The sequence below is a fragment of the Amphiprion ocellaris genome, chromosome 16 (genome assembly GCF_022539595.1).
Source record: "Amphiprion ocellaris isolate individual 3 ecotype Okinawa chromosome 16, ASM2253959v1, whole genome shotgun sequence".
NCBI classification, from domain to species: domain Eukaryota; kingdom Metazoa; phylum Chordata; class Actinopteri; family Pomacentridae; genus Amphiprion; species Amphiprion ocellaris.
This window is the reverse complement of record NC_072781.1, coordinates 2653859-2677975: the sequence shown is the minus strand read 5'-3', so window position 1 is coordinate 2677975 and position 24117 is coordinate 2653859. Positions and strand designations below refer to the sequence as shown.

At 40.7% G+C, this 24117-nt stretch overlaps 1 protein-coding gene across 2 annotated transcripts in view; it reads right to left on the bottom strand.

Moving 5' to 3' along the window:
• LOC111566068 (sprouty-related, EVH1 domain-containing protein 2-like) overlaps positions 1–23899 on the bottom strand; it is a 35545-nt gene extending 11646 nt beyond the window's left edge. Inside the window, exons 1-4 of one of the 2 annotated variants that reach the window (XM_035946521.2) lie at positions 23277–23899; positions 4734–4926; positions 3610–3796; positions 2744–2808 (exon numbers count right to left, since the gene is read on the bottom strand). In XM_035946521.2, the coding sequence (XP_035802414.2) occupies positions 2744–2808; positions 3610–3796; positions 4734–4926; positions 23277–23302 (471 nt within the window). In that variant the 5' untranslated portion in view covers positions 23303–23899. The remainder of the gene's footprint in view (positions 1–2743; positions 2809–3609; positions 3797–4733; positions 4927–23276) is intronic. The other variant, XM_023266446.3, reaches the window with a different exon arrangement.
• Between the last annotated feature and the right edge of the window lie 218 nt (positions 23900–24117).

The following is a 24117-nucleotide window of genomic DNA, read 5'->3' as shown; positions in this document are numbered from 1 at the left end:
GACATGAGGCGATGCCGAACATCGGTGCTGGTGGGACTCGGACAGCCAACAGGGTGAGTCTTGTGCTTAAAAAAGTTTATATTAGGCCACAAGGGAAATGGAAATGTGGAGGCTGTCTTTCTATTTTGTTTTACTATGTGTATCAGTGGAGCTGGATGTGAGGTTTAGACATTTCATTACATTTTCATGCAACAATACTGAGAAGTTTCCTTGGAGTTGTTGCTCTGGAAGCCGGTGTGTTCCTGGGATCTGCTGCAGCCTCCCCCTTCCCCTCCAACCTCCACTCCTCCTCATGTGTTTGTGTGCATCTCCATGGTGGTGGTACACTCCCAGCAGAGCACCTATTAGTCTTGGCCCTTACAGACAGCTCGAGTCAAAGATGAACCACGAGGCACTTCCTCTCGTAAATCAGCGGCCTGCGCTAAGCTGGGAAACAGCTGCTAGTTTGGTGGCTGCGCTCTTTTCCAGCCGGGCGGGTGGAGAAGCTCGGACGGTGGGTGACCAGGAGAGAGGGAGCTGGTGGGATACAGGAAGTGACCTCGTGACCCTGCCTGCTGGTCCTGGAGTCAGATTACAGCGTGGGGAGGGGAGGTGGGGAGGTCTCTGTGCTAACTTCAGGTGGAGAATCCGCCGTGGCAGGTATAGTTGATGGGGAAGAGAGCTGGAATACCGGCGGCTCAACGGCTTAAACCAAGTCCTGAGATGTTTTCCGGAGGATCGGTGTGTGCTGGGCTGCAGGGCGGACTGTTAGCGCTTCCATTTGGGCGATGAATCCTGAGGCTGTTTAGACAGACGGGACTGCAGCAGTCAACAAAACGTTCAGACCAGAAGTAGGCCTGAGTTCCAACCACACTGATCAAGGAAGGCTCTGAATCCCAAAACCTGCAGTGGCTTTGAAATGCAGTCTGTATTTCCAAAATTGCTAAATTTATTTGAACGGATCGCCAAAATTCAGACTTTATGCTTCTTCAAAAGCATAAAGTCGTTTTGTTTCTCGTTTTTGTCGTTTTGTGTTTCCTTTTTGTCTCGCTTGTGTTTTTTGTCTTATTTGTCATTTTGTTTTTTGTTTATTCGTTGTTTTGAGCATCTTTTTCGTTTTGTGTTTTTTTTTTAATGTCTCGCTGTGTTGTCTACTTTTTCGTCGTTTTGTTTCCCGCTTTTGTCACTTTATTCTACGTGTCTCGTTTAAAAATTTACTGAAAATAACCCACTTTTTTACCATTTATGTGATGCCTGATCTTGTCACCATATATCTGTCAACACAATTAATTCAATAAATCACTAAATATAAGAGCCTTATCCACACTTTTAAAAATGAGTTATTTTTTCACAGTTTTGATCTGGAATTTTTTTGAACAGTTTGTTCTCAGTTTTGTTAAATCACAGATAAAGTATTAATTTACAGGTCAATTGTAAAAAAAACAGCGAAAAACCAGTAAATAACGTCCACATGTGAACCTCGGTATTTCTATATATAAGAATTTATTCTTTAACAACATTTGACTGTAAAACTACACTATCTTTCCCGGAGTTAAATTATTTCACAGACATTTGGTGTTATTTGAGAGAAAGAAATATGTGTATTGAGCAATGGAAAATGGTAAATAATTAAAAAATATTTACATCACCGTTCAAAAGTTCGGGGTCACTTAGAAATATCCTTATTTTTGAAAGAAAAGCATTTTTTTTCCAATGTAGATCACATTAAATGAATGATAAATCCAGTGTAGACATTGTTAATGTGGTAAATGACTACTGTAGCTGGAAACAGCTGATTTTTAATGGAATATCTCCATAGGGGTACAGAGGAACATTTCCAGCAACCATCACTCCTGTGTTCTAATGCTACATTGTGTTAGCTAATGGTGTTGAAAGGCTCATTGATGATTAGAAAACCCTTGTGCAGTTATGTTAGCACATGGATAAAAGTGGGAGTTTTCATGGAAAACATGGAGTTGTCTGGGTGACCCCAAACTTTGGATGGTAGTGTAGATTTTTAGTGTATTATTACTATACATTTACAATATGTTTACTGTAATTTTACTATTTTTTTACTGTATTTTTACAGTATTTTTTACTGTACGTTTACTATATTTTTAAATGTATTTTTACTATATTTTTACTGTATTTTTACTATATTTTTTCTGTATTTTTACTATATTTTTACTGTATTTTTACTATTTTTTACTGTATACTTACTGTACAAAATTTTTACTGTATAACTTCTGTTGTGTTTGGTGAATGAAAAGCTTTAATAGTCATTAATCTGTTGGCCAAACTTCCTGAATCGAATTCAGTAATCTCACTGTACCAATGCATTTCCTTGTGCTTCTTAAAGGCAGGGCTGTATTTGGTCTGAGGGCCTCAAACAGCGAAGGTGCTGCGTAGTAATCCACTAAAAACGTAAATAACATCGTGACACTTCAGACTGCAAGCTGAGGCCTGGTGGTGTGACCTGAAGAAGCAGAGGTGGCTTCAAATCGTCCTCAAAGCTGTTTTCTAGTGCAACGATGTCAAAGTCATCATCAACAGCTTCTCGATTCGATATCATGAAACTTTAACTGTCTACCTGGATTCCACCGAGGAAAACCCACAGATGGAAAATGAACTACAGAGTGCACTTCATTCCACCAAATCCTGACGCCTTGTTTTCTGTCAGGGAGTTGAACCGAAGGAGGAAGGAGTCACCTCTGTAACCCAGAAGGCTGAGCAGCATGTTAATGAATGAAAGAAACGTGCTTACAGTGAAGACGTCATCGTCTCCCAGCTCGCCTTCATTCTGGAGTGCAGTGGAGGAGGTCGTGGAGCCTACGGAGGAGAAAGCAGCCTTTAATTTACAGAAACATCTGTAATCCACACGTTGCTGAGCTAAACTTCAGTTTAGTCTCAATCTCTAAACCATTTTTCCATGCATCCAGAAAGTTTCCCAACCCAAAATAACCGGACAGCAGAAAACTCCTGCAGTTTGACTTGGAGTAACCTTGTTTATCGGTCTTCCTACCAGCTCATATTGACTTTCTTATTTTGTTCCTTATCAAGAAACTTTTTAAAAATCAATCTTAACACACATGTTTTCCCACAGGCTCCTCCTTCATTTATGTCTCTGACAGGACTAACTGGTTATTCCAGCAGATTGTGTTTTGCTTTAAACTTCCCCACACCTCCTAGTAAATATCTCATTCATGAATCTGAGTGGCGTCTCTCCTCCATGAACTCCTTCAACAAGAAAGTTTTAGTCATAAATAAGACGTCGTGACACTCCATCAACCCCTTTCTCAGAGCCAGGTGTCTCTCTTAACCCCTTGCCACCTGAATTTATTTACAATTATACATGGAAAAAAAATAGTTATGTTTTTGCTTTCCAGCTGATGCTAAATGAAGTGGAGATTGTTAATTTGTCTGTTACACATAGAACAGGTATATAATAATTAGGTCCCATTCTGACTGGTCCTACCAGAAACCAGTGCTTTAAAAGGTTCTGAGGTCCGTATTGAATATGCACAAACCGGCATTGGGGGAATGGATACGCTGTCTGGGCTGCAGTCTGAATGAAAGTGGTATGATCAGTATTTGGCGTCAAGCGGTTAAGAACATATTTTTGGACTTTACCATTCCAGCACCGCGTACCTTCAGCCAGGTCCTCGATGGCTTTCCGGACCCCCCTGTCGAAAGCTCTGGCATCAGCTGGGCTCTGGAAGGACAGACCACACCTCCTGTCCTCCACCTTCCAGTGGTGGAAGGTGGGCATGGCTATGGTGTAGACCAGGTCCTTCCTCAGAGGACAGTCCAGGATCACCTGTTGATCCGACACACAGGAAGCCGTGTTCCTCTCTGATGCTTACATGAACTTTGCTACTGATGTTTTTTAACCCTGCAGGTCAAATTGACCTGTTTTAAAGTTTGAAAATGTGGGTTAAAAAGAAAAGATTTTCACAGTGAAACTTCTGATATCCACATTTTCAACATTTTTGGGAAATTTTTGAACATTTTTTGGTGAAAAAAAAGGAATGCAAAAAAATGTTCTTAAAGAAAATAGAAGTTTTACTGATATATGTAATCACTTTAGATATTTTGGGATTTTTTTGGAAGATTTTTACTCATTTTTGGAAAATATTTAGAAGAATTTTCTGGCCAAATTTGGGGGATTTTTTAAAATAAAACTTTTAAGGAATTATTGGAATTTTCTTCCAGAATATTTTGCAAATTTTTAGAAATTTAGGGAATTTTTTTGCTGGATTTTTGAATTTTAAATTGACTAGTTTTAAAGTTTAAAATGTGGGGGGAAAAAGATTTTCACAGTGAAAATTCTGATGTCCACATTTTCAACATTTTTGTGAAATTTGTGGTGGGGAAAAAAGAAATGGTAAAAAAAATGTTTCTTAAGAACATTCACAAAAAAAAATCAACCAAAATCCAGTGAATTTCGCAGAATTTGGTTGATTTTTTTTGTGAATGCTCTTAAAGAAAATACTAGAAGTTTAACTGATATATATGGAATCATTTATATATATATATATATATATATATATATATATATATATAAAAAAAAAAACTTTTAAGGGAAACTTTTACGAAATTCTAGGAATTTTCCTCTTAAAGGTTTTGCAAATTTTCAAAAATTTGAGGAATTTTTTTTTTTTTGCTGAATTTCTGGATTTTTTTCAGACATGGAAACAATATTTTTTTGGTGCTGTAAATGAAGACAACAGGAGGGTTAAAGGTGTGTGTTTTACCTGTTTGTCCTGCAGCCGCTCGCCTCTGATGAGGAACTGCGAGCCGCCGGAGCCCGACAGCGGGGCCAGCTCTGTGGGCAGCAGGCGGCAAACCCCCACCCTGCTCAGAGCGCCGCCGTCCTGGGCCAGCCAGCCACCGCTCGAGTCGTCCCGCGTCATCACCACCGCTTTCACACGCACGATGTAGCTGTCACTGCACGGAAAACGACAAAAGAACCATCAGGATCATATCTCCAGGTTCTGTTTCTGCATTCGAGGTACGGTGGGGCGGTGATGTGTCAGAATGATGATTAAGAAGAACAAAGTCCACTGAGGCTGATGGAGATTTAACTGCTTCTGTCAACTAACGTTCCTTTAAACCTTTTATACGCTCATTATAAGATAACAAAATGTTAGAATATGTGACAGAAAACATCTTCCATTAAGTGAATTTTTAACAAAACAACTGATCTGAGAGCACTGACTCATAAGAATGAGTAAGAAATTCATATTTTTGGAGGAAGAAAGCTGTAAAGTGGAATAGTTCAACTCTTCAGTTCCCGGGTAGAAGGAAACCTTAAAACCACCACGTGTCACTTTACTCAGAGAAACTTTAATCATATTACAGCTAATCCAGCAGACTGACATCCAAGAAAACCCAGGCTAATAAGTGATTCTCTCCATGGTGCTATGTCAATTCATGCGCAAAATAAAAACCTCTACCATCTAAAATAGCACCTGCACTCAAGCTTGGATGAAAGAAACAACAGTTTATGTTGGAGAAACTGTGGCAGAACTGGAGACCACACTCACATATTCTGGGACCATCCAGAACTGAAACTATTTGGGGAGAAATAATAATATTTAAAGTGTTGATTTACCACTTGAGTCATTGTTCTATATAATCGGTTCTATTCCAGAGGAAGTAATGGACAAAAAAAGGCATATCTACTACATATCCTACTAATTGTGTCTTGGCTCCGCCCACTACCTCCCAGCCTCCACCAATGGAGAGAGAGATTAAAGAAAGTGGATTTCATGGAAAAAATAACAGCAAAACTCCATTTAAAATTAGGTTCCTTTATTAATTTATGGGCTCCTGTTATTGCTCACTTTAACTTAATGTGATTTTACATATTTGACAGGCTGGGGGAGATGTTTTTGTTTGTAATATTTGTGTCTAGATTGTGTCTTTTTGCATGTTTCATAACCCTTTGCTGCTCTTTAATTTATCTTCAAAATTACTTTGAAACTCTCCTCTTTATGTGGGTTTAGATGATAACATGAGTTTGTTGTGGTGTCGAATTTGTTTGTGTTTATCATGTGTATGCTCTCATTTGTCCATTTTTGAGCGGCATAAAAATATGTAGAAAAACATGGAGTTTAAATAAAAATTTGATTAAAAAAATAGCGCCTGCAGAGTTTTCAATGTTGCATACTTTGCATCAACGATGACAATCAATCAATCGATCGATCAATCAATCGATTGATCGATCAATCGATCATCTGATACCGAGAGCATCAACAAAAGAACTTTTAGCAGCACAACAACCTCAGCAGGATTTTCAGGTTGTCTAAAGTCTGGACCGTAACCTCCAGGAAGCACTTTCTGCTTTCATTACTTAAATAATCCCATAATTACATAAACAGCTAAACTGATATTAAACACAAATCCATCCAAACTCATTATCAGATTATCGTTCTGTTATGGTTAAGTTCAGTTTGTGTGTGTGAGAGATTAAATGCAGAGAAACACCCACTTCCTTCTGCGGTAATAAGAAAGAAATGAAAGAAAAAGATAATATCAAAGTGTTGGTTTTAACATCTGCACCTGTGAGGTGTGAGAAAGTCACACCATTCAAAAACTTTCCATACGATGCAAAGACTCCAGAAATACTTCAACAAATATTTCAGCCTCTACTTGTGAAAACTGACCATCCTGTAAAGTCAGACCTGTCCTAATGTGAGTTTATCCAGAGCTGGTTCACGCTCCGGCAGACTGTCTGAGGGCGTCACAAGTCACGACTCTGCTGGTCCTCGCTGTGCCGCGGTGGGAGGCGTTGCACCGGGACAAGTCAGCATGAAAACACCCCAAACTTTAATGGAAAAGCAGCTCAGACTTGTGTTCTGTCTGGTGCTACTAAAAAACAACTCAAAATGAAACTGCATTTATATTTCACACAGCAAATTCCATGCAGTTAACCCTTGTGTCATTCTGCGGGTCAAACTGACCCGTTTTAAAGTTTGAAAATGTGGGAAAAAATACATATTTTCACAGTGAAATTTCTGATGTCCACATTTTCAACATTTTTGGGAAATCTTTGAACATTTTTTGGTGGAAAAAAAGCAATGTTAAAAATGTTTCTTAAAGAAAATATTAGTAGTTTTACTGATATATATGTAATCACTAGATATTTCTAGGATTTTTGGAAGATTTTTACTCATTTTTTGAAAATATTTAGAAGAATTTTCTTGCCAAATTTGTTTGGTTTTTTCTAAATAAAACTTTTAAGGGAAACTTTGCAGGAATTATTGGAATTTTCTTCCTAATTCCGGTTTTGCAAATATTCAGAAATTTGGGGAATTTTTTTGCTGAATTTTTAGATTTTTTTCAGACAAGGAAACAATATTTTTTGGTGACTATAAATGAAGACAACAGGAGGGTTAATATGCGACTGTTTTAATATGCGACCTCTGCTAAACATTCCCCTGCAGCAACCCTGCAATTATTTCTAAAAAATGTCCATTATTCTGGTTGTAAATAATCTGAGCTTCCCCAGTTTCATTCATTTTGTTTCCCTCTTCCTTCACTTCTTGTCTGTTTCTCTGCTGTCACTATGAAATAAAGAGAAAACGGTCCAAGAAATGATCTTGAAACAGTTCCCTGGTCGAGACAAAACTGGAAAGTTCTGAACAGATGTAATTTTTCTCCATTTCAGCTCCATTAAACCACGAATAAATAGCAGAAATAAAGAATTTGTTATCCATGTGGAATTTCCCAGACCAGAATAAAATCAAAATACAGTGGGTTATTCACCAGTGATGGTGAATATTTCCTTTCTTTAGTATTAAGTTTTGAACTGTTCATTAACTGGACTCATAGATGGAGGGAGAGTGTGAACTGTTGTTTGAGACAATTAAAATATAAATATGGTATAAATATGGTATTTTTTCCATAACTTAAGTTGAAGCAGTTTTCTTATTTTGCTCAATGTTTCCATCTGAAAGCCTTGTTGCATCTGAGAATGCATCCAGTAAAATGAGGCATGATGTGTTAATTCCACCACAGGAGATATGTGATGTTACCTAGAATTAGTTAAACAGCCCACAGATATTGGTATCGGTTGATATCGGAATCAGAAATTGATAGTTGGACAATATTGGCATATCGGTTATCAGCAAAAAAGACAATATCAGACATCCCTAGTTGTGACTGCTTTTTTTTTTTTTTTTTAAAAAAAGGAAAAACGTTTAAATGTGCAAAAATGTACATTTTAGCCAATACATTCCTTTTACTGTCTAAAAATTGCCAGATTTCAACGGCGATATCAGCCTAAAAATCCTGTATTACTGCGATTAAATCAGTAAGACAGTAAAGCCACTCCAACCATTCAGTGAACTGGAGCCTCCATCAGACAGACCTCATCCAGGCTGACAGATAATACAGTTCAGTTTAGTCTATACCGCCACGCAAAACAATGCATGACAAAAACGGAGACGGGAGACAATACTCTGGAGGTTGGATGTTAAAATACGAGGCATTCTTAAGCATTAGCATGACAGCCACCACCCTCGCAGGGACGCAATCCGCATGAACGATCCGACAATAACAGGATGTACCTCGGTTTATTCTATCAATGCAGCGCCGAGAGCCAGACGGAGATGAAGAGAGGAACATGAAAACAGAGAGGCAGGGAGGGAGGGAGGCCGAGTGGGAGTGAATGAGAGGTGCTGTTATATAATTAGCTTACAGACAGTCCCAAGGATCGGACGTGCACACACACACACATACACACACACACACACACACACACACGCACACACACGTACACACACGTACACACACAGGTGGTAAAACTGGTTCAGCAGCTCCCACCCACACACATTCATAAAAGTGGCTGAATGACAGACTGACTGGGTGACGGCAGACAAACAGCAAAGCAACCACAGATTCACCCACAGCGCTCTCGTGCACTTTAACGAGCGAAGCTTCTCCGAGGGTTGCCTTAGGACAGCAAAGACCCCAAATCTGCCCTGCGAGTGACGCTAAATGAAGAAAATACCAAGACATTAGCGATTAGCAGCGCTGTTGTTGTTGTTGTTGGCAGGCCGGAGCTTCAGAATCGCAGCTCGTAGGCGGAAATTTCATCTGCCATGTCAAACAACCGCAATGGGTGGAGGCTAAAAGTCATTCAGGTTCTACTTTCTGCCACGTGGGAAACTTGAAAAGCAACAAAAGGAAATAATAGGAAATCTAAATAGAAATGTCAGTGATCTATTTATGTTTCCTCATGATCTCAGAGCGTCAGACCAGAAGACTAGTGAGAAAAACAAACAGCTGAAATTGCTGTGAAAGGCCAAGCAGGCGACCTGCAGCTGGATTTTTAGAATAATCACTTAGTGGTTGAGGATGTTTAGGTCCCATATAAAACCCACAAGCACTGTCATCTCACCGCAGTGATTTTATGGGTTTGAACGCGGAGCCTAAAAACAGCCATGGTAGATTAAATGTTGTTTTAAACTTGTGAATATGAGCATGAATGGATGTTTGTCTGTGCTGGCCTTACACTGGACTGGTGAACTCTCTTAATAAAGTGGGCAGAACTAATGGATAAATGATGACTTTTATGAGACTTTGCTTCAGAGAAATGTCACATAAATAGTGAATTTGTGGCAAATAAACTGCAAACAGTAAATATTCTAGCAAATCTGCTGGAAAACACAAGTTTTCCATAAAACTAGCCAGAAATCCTTTGGAAGTAAATTTAGTTTGCATATGAAAATATGACCTTGCTGAAAAATACAACAGTTTTCTAAAAAACAACAATTTTTTTGTAAAGGATGTTAAACTGGGTCATTTATTGTGGTTAGGTACGGCTCCACAATGACCCAATTATTTGATAAAACCAACAGTGTTGAGTGTCGATTGATTAAATTCTTCTAAATTGTGGATATTTCCTGTTTCCTCTGCTCATCTGTGACTATAAACCAAATATTCTTTGGGCTGTGGACAAAACAAGACATTTGAGGATGTTATCTTGGGCTCTGGCAAACACTGACATTGTTCACTATTTTTGTTGACATTTTGTAGAACAGACAACAATTGATTAATGCAGAAAAACAAACCGCAGATTAATCGACAGAGAAAGCAATGGTTAGTTGCAGCCCAGTCTGCTACGATGTCTTGTTGGTTTGCATTCGTTGAAACCACAGTTATCCTGGGTGGCGCTGAGCCCAGGATGCAGTGATGGTGCCCCTGCAAAATAATATCAGGGGAAACTGCTTTGGTGGAAAATTTGCACCGTCACTGAAATGACTAGTTCATTTGAAGACGTTATCGTGGGCTCTGGGAAACAGTTTTACCATTTACTGACATTTAGATCAAACAACTGGTTGATTAACGGAGATCGACAAATTAATCAACAATGGAAATAATAGGTAACTGTCTGACTAAGAATACTTTGATGCCATATTTGTAGTTTTATCATGGTTCTAAAGTATGTGCATGATGGAAACAATGAAAGGACTTACAAAGCAGGTCTTAACTGATTTTAAACCAGTATATGCTCAAAGCTGGGCTGATAGAACAGATAAATTATGTCAGTTATATCAAAAAAATCACAATAAACTCACTGATCATGTGTGTATAACTATAGATTTGAGTAATATTCATGTTGGTGAAGTCTGACGTTAAATACTGTGGTGAGAAACAACAAAAGAACATATTCCTGACAGTTCTGTGCTGATGAATAAACACTATTTTTAATGGGACTTGAATCCAACACGGTGTCACAGTAGCAGACCAGATCACGTCTTGGTTCTTTGTTGTAGTTTCTACATTATTTCACTTCATTGAGATCATTTCTGCCTGAGCCCAACTGACAAATGTTTAGTTTGAAAATCCATCCTGCTGCTTTTCTACCAAAGCACTGCGGCGGTTCGACATGACTCAAACACACGTATGACACACTGGCACACGGAAGCACATGTCCAGGCCACCCACACGCAGAAATAACAGCGGATTCTGAGCTATATAAGCACATGTGCTTTAAGACACACGATAGCAGCTATCAGCTCTCTGAGATGAACTTGTCACATTTTAGGCTGTCTTGTGAGCCGTGTTTAGAGCCCGACAGGCCTGTAATCTGTGGCTGGAACACACAGACAGCCACAACCGGCAGCGACGCGCTACTTTAATACACATGGGAGTGACCAAATACACACATACACACACACACACACACACACACACACACACGTTTGGGAACTGTGAATCTAATTCTGTCCACACGAATGTTTCACGAGGTCCTGATGCTGAAAACGGAGCGCGACAGAAAGGTGGTTGATGCACTATTTATAATCACCTGTTTGTGCAGAATTCACGCCATCTTTAACCTGATATTTAGGTTTAAAACACTTTTAGCATTTTTTTTTCTATATTTGGGTTGATGTAAATATACATAATTCATTTTTTTTCTCATTTATTTTCTGTTTGGGTTTACATATATATATATATATATATATATATAGTTTGTTTTTATTTTATTTATTGTTTTGCAAATTTTTTGTTACTTTTTCCTATTGAATTATCCAACTATGGTTATTAATTTGAGTTTATTGCTTGACTAACTAATCAAATAATCCATTATTCATTGCAGCACCAAATGTGCCAGTTTGACATCTTTTACAAAAAAAATTGTACCTTTTGGCAATTTAGCTGCAAATCTGCAAGAGTATATTTTAATATACCAGTTAGATTTGTTGCAAACATGCACACAAGTCAAATTTGTGTGCATTTTTTCCTTAAAAACACTTAATCTTGTAAAACCCACTGTTGTAAAACTACATCAGTTTTATTTTTTTTTAGATATTTTCTAATATACATACATATATATATATATATATATATATATTTTTTTTTTTTTATTTATTTATTTTTTTTTAATTTAAAATCTTTTTCTATTTTTTGGTTTATGTAAATAGGGTTAGGGTTAATTATTTGTTTTTTGCTCATTTATTTTCTGTATGTAGATTTTTATATATACACACACACATAGTTTGTTTGGTTTGTTTATTTTATTTATCGTTTGGCTCTTTTTTTTTAGGTGGGAAAGAGACAAAGTGTTGCGTCAAAGCTTGAGCGATGACTCAGTGAAGAAGGAAGATACAGGGGCAGTCATCACGTCCTTTTCTAATTTAATACGAGCCACCAGGTCAAAGGTGCAGGGCGTGTCTGGCTGTACACTGCCGGTCATTCACTTCTGTTTGACTTGCAGTACAGTGAGTATCACGATGATCATTCACAGCAGTGAGTTTAACAGCCCGGTATACAAACATCCACCTCACCCACAGATAGAAAACAGACGCATCATCAGAGCTCTACTTCCCTGTTCACAGCTGCTTTTTCTGCTATTGTTACAATCCAGCACTAATATTTGTGCATCTAATTCAGGCTGAATGATTACCACTAATATTCTCTCTCCTTTTAGCTCTGGCTTTGGTCTCCACCTCACTCCTGAGGGAAAAATCACACTACTGTGTTCCCCAGCCAACCACAAGCTTTATTCATTTGTTTTTTGGTGCCAGTCACCTATTTTGCAGCTGGTTTAAACGCTTCTCCGTTTAAAAAAACGGACTGAAGGACTAAAGCAAGAGCAAAGTTTAGGGCTGCAACTGCAATGACTGTCAATTATTTGTCATCGTCAATTAGTTTTTAGGTCTATAAAATATTAGAAAATGGCTAAAAATGACAATTTATGCATCCCAAAGAAAATATATTTGGGTCTTACAGGGTTAAATCTCAATAATAAATTCTAAAAATAGTTTGCATAGACTAACATAGCCTAAGCTGCTAACCAATGACTGCAGCTTTCCTAGTATTGCTACTAAAACCCTGAGATGAACGCTAGAAGGCTCTGTGGTTCCCTGCAGGTTCGTCATAAACTTTTCAGGTATTTAAATGTACAAACATACATGTAAAATACATGCTAACACACTACAAACACCTCCTTTTCCAATAGCACTGTGTGGCTACGGTTCAGATGAGACTACCAAACCTTTATGTATTTATTGGATTCCTTTCTAAGAAGTGTGTAGCTAGCTATGACGAGATGCTAATCTGATTTTCTAGCAATGTATGAAGCTATTTCTATGAACTTTTCTGGAATTTCCTGCCATATGTGTCAACGGTTATGAAAGGAACCCGTGCAGATTCTTAACACCATGAGAAATGAGCCGCTGTATAGCGGAATCACACTTACATTTGTTGCATTTGCTAAAATTAGCCTCCGTTTGTTCTGTAAATGAGGCACTAATGATTCTACATCCTTGGTTTCTCTCATTCAATCAGTCATCTCAGAACTGCTGTGTCATCCTATACTTTATTTCTACGCCTCCTCCACACCTTGGAGACGTCATAATGAGGAAATGAGGTGGAGCACACATTTCTACGTTCTTATTTATCATTTTTATTCCTTCTCAGGAACTTTAAGAAGCTCCACAGTTGGCCGGACCCTGGAAATACCTGCCGTGGTCCGTGAGTGAGCATAAAATGGTGAAGGGGGCCGAGGATCCGCCTGGTTATCGGGTCCTGAATCCAGCTCGTGTGACGGATAGAAGGCCAGTGAGGGCAGCCCAGCCATGTGTGATAAGGACGGCTTCCACTTCCTCTGATAAGCAACGAGCGGCCGCACCTCTGCCCCGTCAACAGAACCACCCGCCCACTGCACATGCTCAGTCTGCAGCAGCCGGGAAGTGACATCACAACCAGGCTCATTTCATGACTGCTTGTGATGCGCTGATGGTGTTTGACCAGAGCAAAGGTCTATGAGGATTATCTGAGTAGAAATATTTGCCGGAAACACATAAATAGTGACTTTACGGCAAACAGTAAATATTCTAGCAAACCTGCAGCAAAAAAATAGAATTAAAAATCAACTGTTTAGCCAGAAGTTTGTCACAAAATGAGCCAGAAATCCACTGCAAGTTTGCCACACATGCGACTTGCTTATGAAAAGATGACATTAACTACCTTTCTGTCTGCCAGAAGTGGAACGTTTCTGTAAAGGATGTTAAACTGGGTCATTTACTGCGGTTAATATTAATATGCATGATCGCTCCACAGCTACAGCCACTGTTCTGCCAGCACGCTCTTGGTAAATTAATGGGTTTCAGTAATATTTCAAAGAAAAAATGTCAAAAACTTCTCCTTCTATGTCTATATTTCCGGGTTTCTTTACACCTAAAGCAGGGGAGTTCAACATGCGGCCTGCGGGCAAACAGCGGTCCTCCAGAGGGTCCAATCCGGCCCTCAAAGTGTAAAAATTCCAGAGCAGGCATTTACTGCAGATTGTAAATTAGTAAAACTATAAATTTAAAATGATTTCTAGACCATGACAAGTTGTTTTGATCATAAAGTAAAATACTAGATTGTTCTTTTGTCATTTTTGTGTCTCATTTTTGTAATATTTTGTCTTGTTTCTGTCACAGCTACAGCTTAAGGCTGTGGACTGTGGTAGTGCTTCCTGTTCTCTCTCTCCTAGGTGTGTTCTAGGTGAAGCTGGCAGCAGGTGTGCTGCATTGTAACCAGCAGATGAGCTGCAGGTGGAGCTGAGTAACTGGTCTCTGAGCGTCTCTATAAAAGCAGATGGCACCCATCATTCGAAGCTGGACCGTCATCTAATCTCCAGTTAGCGCTGGGAGTAGAACTGTCTTTGCCACCAGCCTAGAATTGCCAGTAATTCTGTTTTCTGTGTTTAGAAAGCTGATTCCTGCCTGCTGGGTTGCCTGGGTTCTGTCGTCTGCTGGTTTTCTGCCCTACCATGGATTCTGTCTTCTTCTCCGGAGGATCTCCACCTGTCGCCAGCTTAACCTGGGAACATCCACGTACACCTGGAAAGAGGACTTTCTCTGGAAACATCTGCCACGACCGGGTTCTACTGATACCAACTTATCAAGCACATGGCGAACACCGGGAGAGAGAGTTCTAGATGAAGTCAAACCAAAAGGACTGTTCTCAGCTCATCAGCTGAGTCTCCAAGCCCTAGTATCACCAGACTCTTTGTATTGTTAATACGTCAAATTAAATAATCAGCGTTGCATATTTAACTTAATGAATCTTATGCTCTGCATAGGATAGCTTTAGTCTGGGGTTTCAGCTCATGATTACTGGTAGTCTAGGCTGGGTTAGTTTAGTATTTTCAGTTGTTTCCCTACCTTGGTGTTACCATACGTGGGTTAACCTTAGTTTCAGTTTCCATGTTCATGTAGTTATTCCTCCGTACCTCTAGATGGGTTTAGTTTTTTAGTTCTAGTAGTAGTTTATTTCTTCTTTGTCTAAGATTCTAGTGCCGGTTCCTGTATAGAGTTTCTTGTTGTGAATAAAAGCATTTTAAAAACATTCATGCTGGCGTTATTTCCTGCTCCTGAGCCTGTTGAACCTGCCGTAACAGTTTCTGTGTAGTTTTTTGTCTGACTTTTGTTGTTTCTCTCATTTTTTTGTGTTTCCTTTTTGTCTTGTTTGCGTCATTTGTCCGTTTTTTTTTGTTGCTTTGTATCTTTTTTTGGTCTAATTTTTTTATCTCATTTTTTTGTCATTTATCTCCTTTGTTGTCATTCTGTGTTTGCTTTATTCATAGTTTTGTTTCATTTTTGTCATTTTTTTGTCTCGTCTGTCCATTTTTTGCCACTTTGTAACTTCTTTGTCGAATTTTTTGTTTTGTTTTGAGTCGTTTGTCTCATTTCTTTTCGTTTTGTGTCTCATTTTTGTAATATTTTGTCTGTTTTTTTGTTTTTTGTCTTTTTTGAGCTGTGACTAAATGTTGTGTTCCTTTGTAGACACTCTGTGATCTGGAAGTTGTCATGTGGAAATGATCAACGGAGGCTGAATGTTGCTGAAATTGAATTTATTTTTCTTCATAAATTTCAGGTTGTTCATGATGTTTTGTAAAAAGATAATTCCTTAAATGTGAACCTTTTCCGAATGTACTTATTTGCACTAAAACAAAGGAAACATTTGGAGTTGTGGTTATTTATAGGATATTATCTTGTGATTTTACTGAACACTTGAGCTCAAACTGGGCTGACTTGCTGATTTTTTTTTTTGTAAATCTGACACCTGCTGGTTCATTCACTCTTGTATTTAACTCTTTAACTCTGTCATGTTTTGAAGGACATCTGCAGTCACTCTTGAGCTTTTGTCGATTGTTAAACTAAAACAAATGCCATATTTACCACATTACATGAAGGAAGGAGCTGTTTCTTTGCATACAGTCTGCGTATGTGTGAGCTCCACTTCTTATTTCACATTCAGCATGATCTAATGACGGCGTGAGAAAGCAGTTTCTAGAGGTTTGTGTGTGCTTTGAATCGCATGCAAAGGAGGAACAAAGAGGAGGAACTGATCAGATGTGTGGGCAAAAGTATGTGATCAGATCAAACGTTTGGCAAGACGTCGAAACTCCAAATTGTTCTTGATGGTTTGCAGCGTTTCCATGGTAACCTGCTGCCACTGCTGGAGGTAGAAACAGGTAGAAAAATGTATGTTCCTGTAGCGCGTGGGGACAAATCTAACAATGATGTTTGTTTTTTCATTTGGAGAGACACAGAAAGAGAGGGAGGGCGGTGAGGTGACGAGAGTTCGTTCACAACTATTGATGGCGGAAGCTCCTGAGGGGAGGTTTGATCGGTTTTCTGTCAATCGGCTGGAGTTATGTGGGGCGTTCACATGTTGGGGCAGCACTTTTCCTGGTGTAAATGAGTGCCATAACATCCCACATCTGACTGACCAATCACAACACAGATTAAAAATCTATCTAGGAGAAGAAATAAATTGGAATATTGTGCCGTGTGAAGGTGACTGCTGCCCGTCTAAATATGAACTTAAATGAAACGAAATTAAGCTGATTGGCTCTAAACCTCTTACAGCTGACTGGAAAAACCAAACAAGATCGACAATAAAGCCTCACATCCGCTTATGCTTTGTTAGATTTAGCGCTTTGGGTCAACTCGGGGGCTTTTCCTAATCCTCTCTGCACCTCTGATGGACGTGTCTGATCAGGTAGACTTCCCTTTACAGAAACTGTCGGATGCCGGCGGTTTGTTCCAATTGAAAAAAATCATTTGCATAATGAACAGTAGGAAGTCTGTCCTCCTGGGGCTTCCCTCGTCTAAACATGCTGATATATTTACCGCTACACATGACGTTTCCAGATGCTAATAGCAGCCAGTTCAGAATAGCCCCCGGTCTTTCTCCATAAAGCGTTTGTGAAAATAATTTGAATTAAATCTTAATGTGAAAATATTTTGTAGTTTCCTAGAATCCATATCCGGCTAAAACAGCCGCTCCAATTACTGTGAATTTCTGCATTTCAGCTGAATGTGAAGGCTCTGTTTGAAAAGTGGGGCAGCTATTTCATAATCAGAAAACTTTTTGTGTACGTCACGCTGAGGAAGATCTGCAGCACGTCGGTGACCTCAATCAACTCTCACACAGCCAGAGTTTTAACTGGATCTTATTTCCTTTCCTTAACTGTCTAATCGGTTGCAAAAGAAGCTAAATGATAAAAGCTGGAACAACAGAACGTACAGTACAGTAGTATTACTCTATAGAAGCACATTGCATGCGTCCACCGTCAATCATGGAGCCTCTACGGCTAAACTGGATACCAAAGAAATTAAGTTCATTGGCTTTTAGAGAGAATAGGAGTTCTCTGCCTGGCTGGACTGTTGTATAGCTGGTGTGACAAGAGGAAAACACACACAGTGAAGTGAATGAAAACTCCAGCTATTATAATCTTGGTCATCCAGTCAGCTGATGAGCAGAGATTAGTTAAAAAACAGGCAAACAATCCAGCTCCATTGTCTGGTCTGTCGATATAAACAGCTCGGGTCATTATATAAAGGCTCCGGATAGCAGGCAGTGATGAGCTGCTCTGTATAACACAGGAAACACTGTGAAAAAGGATCTGTTCCACATGATGTGTGTGTGTGTGTGTGTGTGTGTGTGTGTGTGTGTGTGTGTGTGTGTGTGTGTGTGTGTGTGTGGAGACTGAGTACGGAGAAAAATGCCAAGGGTCTGTAAAGGAAGTTCATCTGTGGACATGGTGTTAATATTCTCTGTTAGCTACATGTATATCGCTAACATCATATTATTCTATTTATCTGTACATCCACATTTATGTACCACATATTTATCCACTCTAATAGCCTATTTCTATCCCTACAATGCAACTTTTTGTGGTTGTCATCATCTTTCTGATCTTTTATGTCTTTTTTTTGTATTTTTAACATTCTCGTTTGGCCTAAAACTTGCAGAAAAGTGACTATCTCTCCATTATTACATAGGTGTACTCTTCTTGTGTATATGTATCCACTCTAATAGACTACTTCTGTAGCTATAATGCTATTTTAAAACAGCGCCAGAAGTATCCCTTTAACAAAGTGTGCAATTGTTACATAACCGTGTGGAAAGCAGCTCCGGTGCTGCATTTATATCAGTAAATCAACCTCTTATCTATTTATTTAAGGCATTCTGACACTTCTGCAGTGCCTTGAAATCCACACCTGCTGAGTTTAAATATTAAAAGCTGCTAAAAATGAGCAACAGAACAGCCCTGCTCGCTCCTCGCTGCTGTTTTCCGATTGATGAGAGCTTTTTTTTTCTATTCGCGGATGGATTATATTTCGATGCTACGTTGACCTTAGCTGAAAGTCAGCGGGCATCTCCTGTCTGATACCGACTGCACATGCTGACCCTGCAGCAGCTCCACCCGATCGATGCTTCCTCTGCTCGGGTTGTGGGGGGAGATCGTTCTATAAAAGGTGATAAATGTCCTCAGAAGGACGGGGATCGAGGATACGATAGCTGGACACCTCACAAACAACGCATGTGTGATTCTAATCGCTTTACCCCGCTGACAGTAAACTGACACATCGAATGTGATTGTTCCATTGAGCAGGTGGGGCAGTAAACGTGGCCACGTGACTCCATCTCTACAAAAAACTAAAAGACTAGACCAGAGGGTGTCAAACTCATCTTAGGGTGCTTTCACACCTACGTCTTTTAGTCCGCTTAAAGCGGACTGGAGTCCGCAACACCTGCAAGTACGGTTCGTTTGGGCTGATGTGAAAGCATACCAGATTTTTTTGGTTCGGACTAACGAACCGCACCGAGACCACCTTCGGGAGGTGGTCTCGGTCCGCTTCTATGTGAACTCCAGTTCGGTTCGCTCCTGGTGAGAACACAAACCTGTCTCCATTCGGACCGGCTTGATGGCGCAGCAGACTTTTTGGTCTACGGGAGCTTCCGTAGCAACCTGCACAGGGAATTTTGGGAGGCGCAAAAAAACTCGCGCTAGCTAAACCACATTCTCCACACGAGTTTGATCGAGAGCCTGCGTTTACGATGAACAGGGGACAAACTTAAACGCCTTGTTTTGTAAACAGCGCCGCCAAACGACTGGGGGGAGATATAACATTAATTGGAGTAGGTTCAACTGCGAAAACACTGGTGTGAATGCGAACCGAACCAGTTGAAAATAGCAACATTGTAACAACTTTTGGGTCCAAACGAACCACTCTAGCGGACTAACAGGTGTGAAAGCACCCTTAGTCCAGATTCCACATTCAACCCAAGTTAATCTCCAGTGGACCAGACCAGGAAAATCACAGAATACGAACCAATACATAACGATGACTTCAAATGTTTCAGTTGTTTTAGCACAAAAAAGTACATTCTGAAAATGTTCACATTTAAGGAATTATCTTTTTATAAAGCATCACGAACAACCTGAAATTTCTGAAGAAAAATGAAACATTTAGTCACAGCTATCTGGAACTGAACCATAAAGTATTTTACTTTTTAAAAAAAAGACCAAAAAACCAAAAAACAGCGACAAAAAATAGACAAACGACACCAAAAAAGTGACAAAAAATTTGACAAAAAAGTTACAAAGCGACAAAAAAACCCAAACGACACAAAAATTTACAAAAGCCTGAAACGAAACGACAAAAACATAAGACAAACGACAAAAAACAAAAACAATGAAAAAATGACAAAAATGAGACACAAAATGACAAAAAAGGAGAAAAATGAAATAAAACAAAACACAAAGAGACAAAAAAATTGCCAAAAAAGTTACAAAGCGAAAAAAAATGGACAAACGACACAAGTGAGACAAAAGGGAAACACAAAAAGACCAAGAAATTACAGAAACAACAAAAGTCAGACTAAAACAAGACAAAATATTACAAAAATGAGACAAAACGACAAAAGACAGACAGAAAAAAGACAAAAAAACACAAAAATGAGACAAAATATTACAAAAATTAGACACAAAATGACAAAAGAACAATGAACAATCTAATATTTTACTTTATGATCAAAACAACTTGTCATGGTCTAGAAACTATTTTAATTTTACAGTTTTACTGATTTACAATCTGCAGTTAGTGTCTTCTCTGGAATTTTTACGCTTTGAGGTCCGGATTGGACCCTCTGGAGGACCGCTTTTGGCCCGCAGGCCGCATGTTGGACACCTCTGAACTAGACGTTCAATGAGAGCCAATCAGAAAAGCTCCACTGCTGCACCTTCTAACCTGACACAAACAGTGTTCAGGTGTGTCTTTACTTCCTGACTCTGCCTTGATCCTACAACAGTTTTATTTCTGATAAGAGAGCAACAACAAAAATCCAGCCGATAACTGAGAGCTGATTATTTCCATCCTGCAATAAGACAATAAATGCTTTGTATGAGGCAGCAGAATCTGTACGAAGGAAAACATCTGCAGAAAAATAATAAAACTTACTTCACTGTGCAAAATGCACCTAAAAGAAGCTGAAAGGACCGAATGTCAAAGGTTAGCATGCAAAGCTAACGGAGAAAATCACCAGAAAATGTAGGTTTGAACACATGGAGTGTGGTGCCAATTCTGCATCTGTTTTGAGTTTTAAGATACTATTCAGCCAGTGGAAATCAAAAGACAAACTGACATCTATCAGCCAGCAGTTTATAATACACAGGTGGGTGACAAATTAAAGGAAAACACAGATATAAAGTGTCTCAGTGAGGTGTTGGGCTTCCATGTGCTACTGGAACAGCTTCAGCATTAAATCTCCAAGTCTCTGGAACTCTACCAGAGCTTTAAACGTCATTCTTCCTAAAGATATCCCCCGATTTGGAGTTTGTTGAAGGCCATATACAATCTGCATCGTTGTTCTTCTCATCAGCCCATCCAGTGACCCTGGTGTCCTGTGGATGGAGCTACTGTTATCTGGGATTCACAGAAGAGAGGATTCCTCCCAGGATGAACCGCTGCTTTATCTGCCACAACAACTTCCTATTGAACTGCAGTGAACCCTTCCAACAAAACAGAGCTGCAACCACCTCAGCTTATTGATTAATCAATTATTTGGGCTCTAACATGTTTAGAAAATGTTGAAAAATGTCAATCGGTGTTTCCCAAAGTTCAAGACGATGTCCTCAGATGTCTTGTTTCGTCCACATGTTCAGTTTAGTGTCAAAGAGGAAAGAAACACGAAGAAGCTGGAATCAGAGAATTTCTTGAAAAATGCTACACTGCTTGTAAAACTACTTTAGCCACGCACTGTAGAGGTCAATGGTTTTTCCTTTAATTTGTCACCCATATGTATGTTAAACACAAATCATATATATTGAATAGTACTGGGTTAAAATAAAGTTTGTTTTGGATTTAGATGGAATTTTGAGTAACTGTTGGCTGATGAATATGAAAGAGAAATGTGATGGGAAAACACTATCAGTGGGGCCCATAGGTTTTTTAGGTCCATGTATTTTTAATTTCTATTTCTTCTGTCTGCTGTTTCTCAGCTGTTCTACTGCTAACATGTTGTCATACACGTCTGATGTTTCTTGTAAAATCCATGATCAGGGCCCATAAAAGAGGCTGGAAGTCCACCAGCCTGGTTCTGAGCTGCGTGGGCGTCGTCCAATTTGCACATCACGCCACGAGAAAAGAGAACTTGTTATCAGAATCATATGAGTCAGAAGAGCCATAAAGATAGAAGCAGCAGCAGCAGAGGTGAACTCAGGAACAGATCCGCACCGGAACACGGTGGGCCTGCGGAACCGGTGTCTGTCCCCGGGTCTCTGCAGGGCCCCGGATCTCTGCAGGGTCCCGGATCTCTGCAGGGTCCCGGGTCTCTGCAGGGCCGAGCCGGGGACAGACTCCCACCGCTGGCCTCAGATCAGCTCCGGCCGGCGGCATGAATGAGGAGGAGGGGAGGGGGAGCTGGAGGTTGGAGGCTTTTATGAATGAGTCGCGTCACGCCGCCGCAGCGCAAACATCCTCCGGTGCCCTTCGCCCTTCCACCCCCGCAGACCGATCTGCAAGGCAGGCATTCCCGACCGGCCTGACGCGGACACGAGCAGGCGACATGGCCGCGGAGACACGTTATTTCCTCCTGGCGTCCGCGCACATGTGATTTTAGCAAAAAGCGCAGCAGCAGAAACCGTTCTAATCCCCGGTTCCACCTGCTCGGTTCTGCTCGGATCAACCCGCAACCCCTTCCTCTAAACACCAGCCCTCCACAGCGGCAGGCCCGTGGTGCCATATAAACACGTCCGTGGGCCTGCACGCCGATAGTCTCCGGGTTTTTTTCCGCACACACGAACATATGGCACCGGAGAAAACATGCGTGAACGTTTGAGGGCGAGCCGTCGTTTACAGACGGTGTTTTTTATGAATGGAGCGCGGTAGGCTATGCAAATGAGGGCGATTGAGAAAGAGATGGCGGATGAGGCATATCGGATATCTCATATCCTGTGAGACTCCCCCTCCTCCCCCCTCCTCCCCTCCTCGGTTGGAAGCAAACACACATCTGTGGCCAAATAACGAGGAAAAGAAAAAAAAAGCGCCTCTGCAGAAACGCCGTCGGCTCTTTTTCTGCACGACACGCAAACAGATAAAGCGAGGTGCGTGAGCCGTCCGTGTTTAGAAAAGGTGGAACTTCTGGGCGTGTTGGAGTTTCTAAGTTACGCTGCAACAGGGCCTGCTCTGCCTCAGATCCTTTCAGAAAATGTTTCCGATCCACCCACGCTTATTCCCCTCCTCCTCCCACTCCTCTCCTTTCTCTCTCTGAGCCTTCTCAAGACTACACCGAGGTGGGGGCCCTAAAAAGCCCCTACAGCTCTGTCAATGCATTGCAGCAGCATCAAATCCCAGAAAATTAACCCCCTGAATAAAGCGTAAAAACGCACGGAGCGGACTTTTACTGCAACATTCCACCAAGTTGCCCCGAATCACCTCCAACTTGTAGCCGCTGAGAGAAGCGACACATAAAGCAGAGAGAAATGTTAAAGTACTCACTCGTTTGGGTGTGTTTCTTCTATCATTTTCTCGTTTCACCTCAGGTAAGGGGCCGCGGCGATTGCATACTTTTCGCTCGTCATTCTCCTCCGGTTCTGGCTCCGATTCCGCATAAATCCCCCCTGCGCCTTTGTGCGAGTGTCGGCTCTTTGGCTTTGCCTTCGACTGGCTGCGCCTCCGTCTTCTTTTTCCTCAATTCTCCCCCTTATTTTTTTATTTATCCGGAGCCTGTCCTGGTTCTTCTGGATCGCCGGAGCCTCCCTGTTTTTTCTTCTTCCTTCTACAACTTTAATCCCGCATCCCCTCCAGCAGAGCGGACACTTTAGAATCCAGCTCTCGTCTTCTCTCTTCTGTCTCTCTTCCCCTCTCCACCACCTCCCCAAACACACACACTCACGCACACAACACACGGACACACACAAAAGGCACACGCTCCTCCGTTTGGGTTGCTTTTTTTAAGTCCTAAGGCGCATGTTTTCGCCGACGGCTCCGGTTCCAGTTGTGGGTAAAAACGAAGCGCGTCGTCGCTGCCGTTACCGAGGGGTGGCCCCGCTAGAGCCCCATCTCTTCTCTACTCCATGTTGGATTGCAGGCGGCCGAGCAGCTCCAACGACGCCGGGGGAGGGAGGGGAGGGGAGGGAGGAGGGAGAGGGGGAGGATGAGGAGGGGGGTGCAAGGGCGGAAGTGGTGACGTCGGTCTACATTTTGGTGAAGGGCCCACGACGACTGCAGGCTAGAGGGGCTCTCCGGCTACATGTCACCTCTGCTCCCAGAGGAGGATCCACAAGTTAGGATATTAATCCACAACAGAAATGCTGTTTTTACGGATTGGATAGATTTA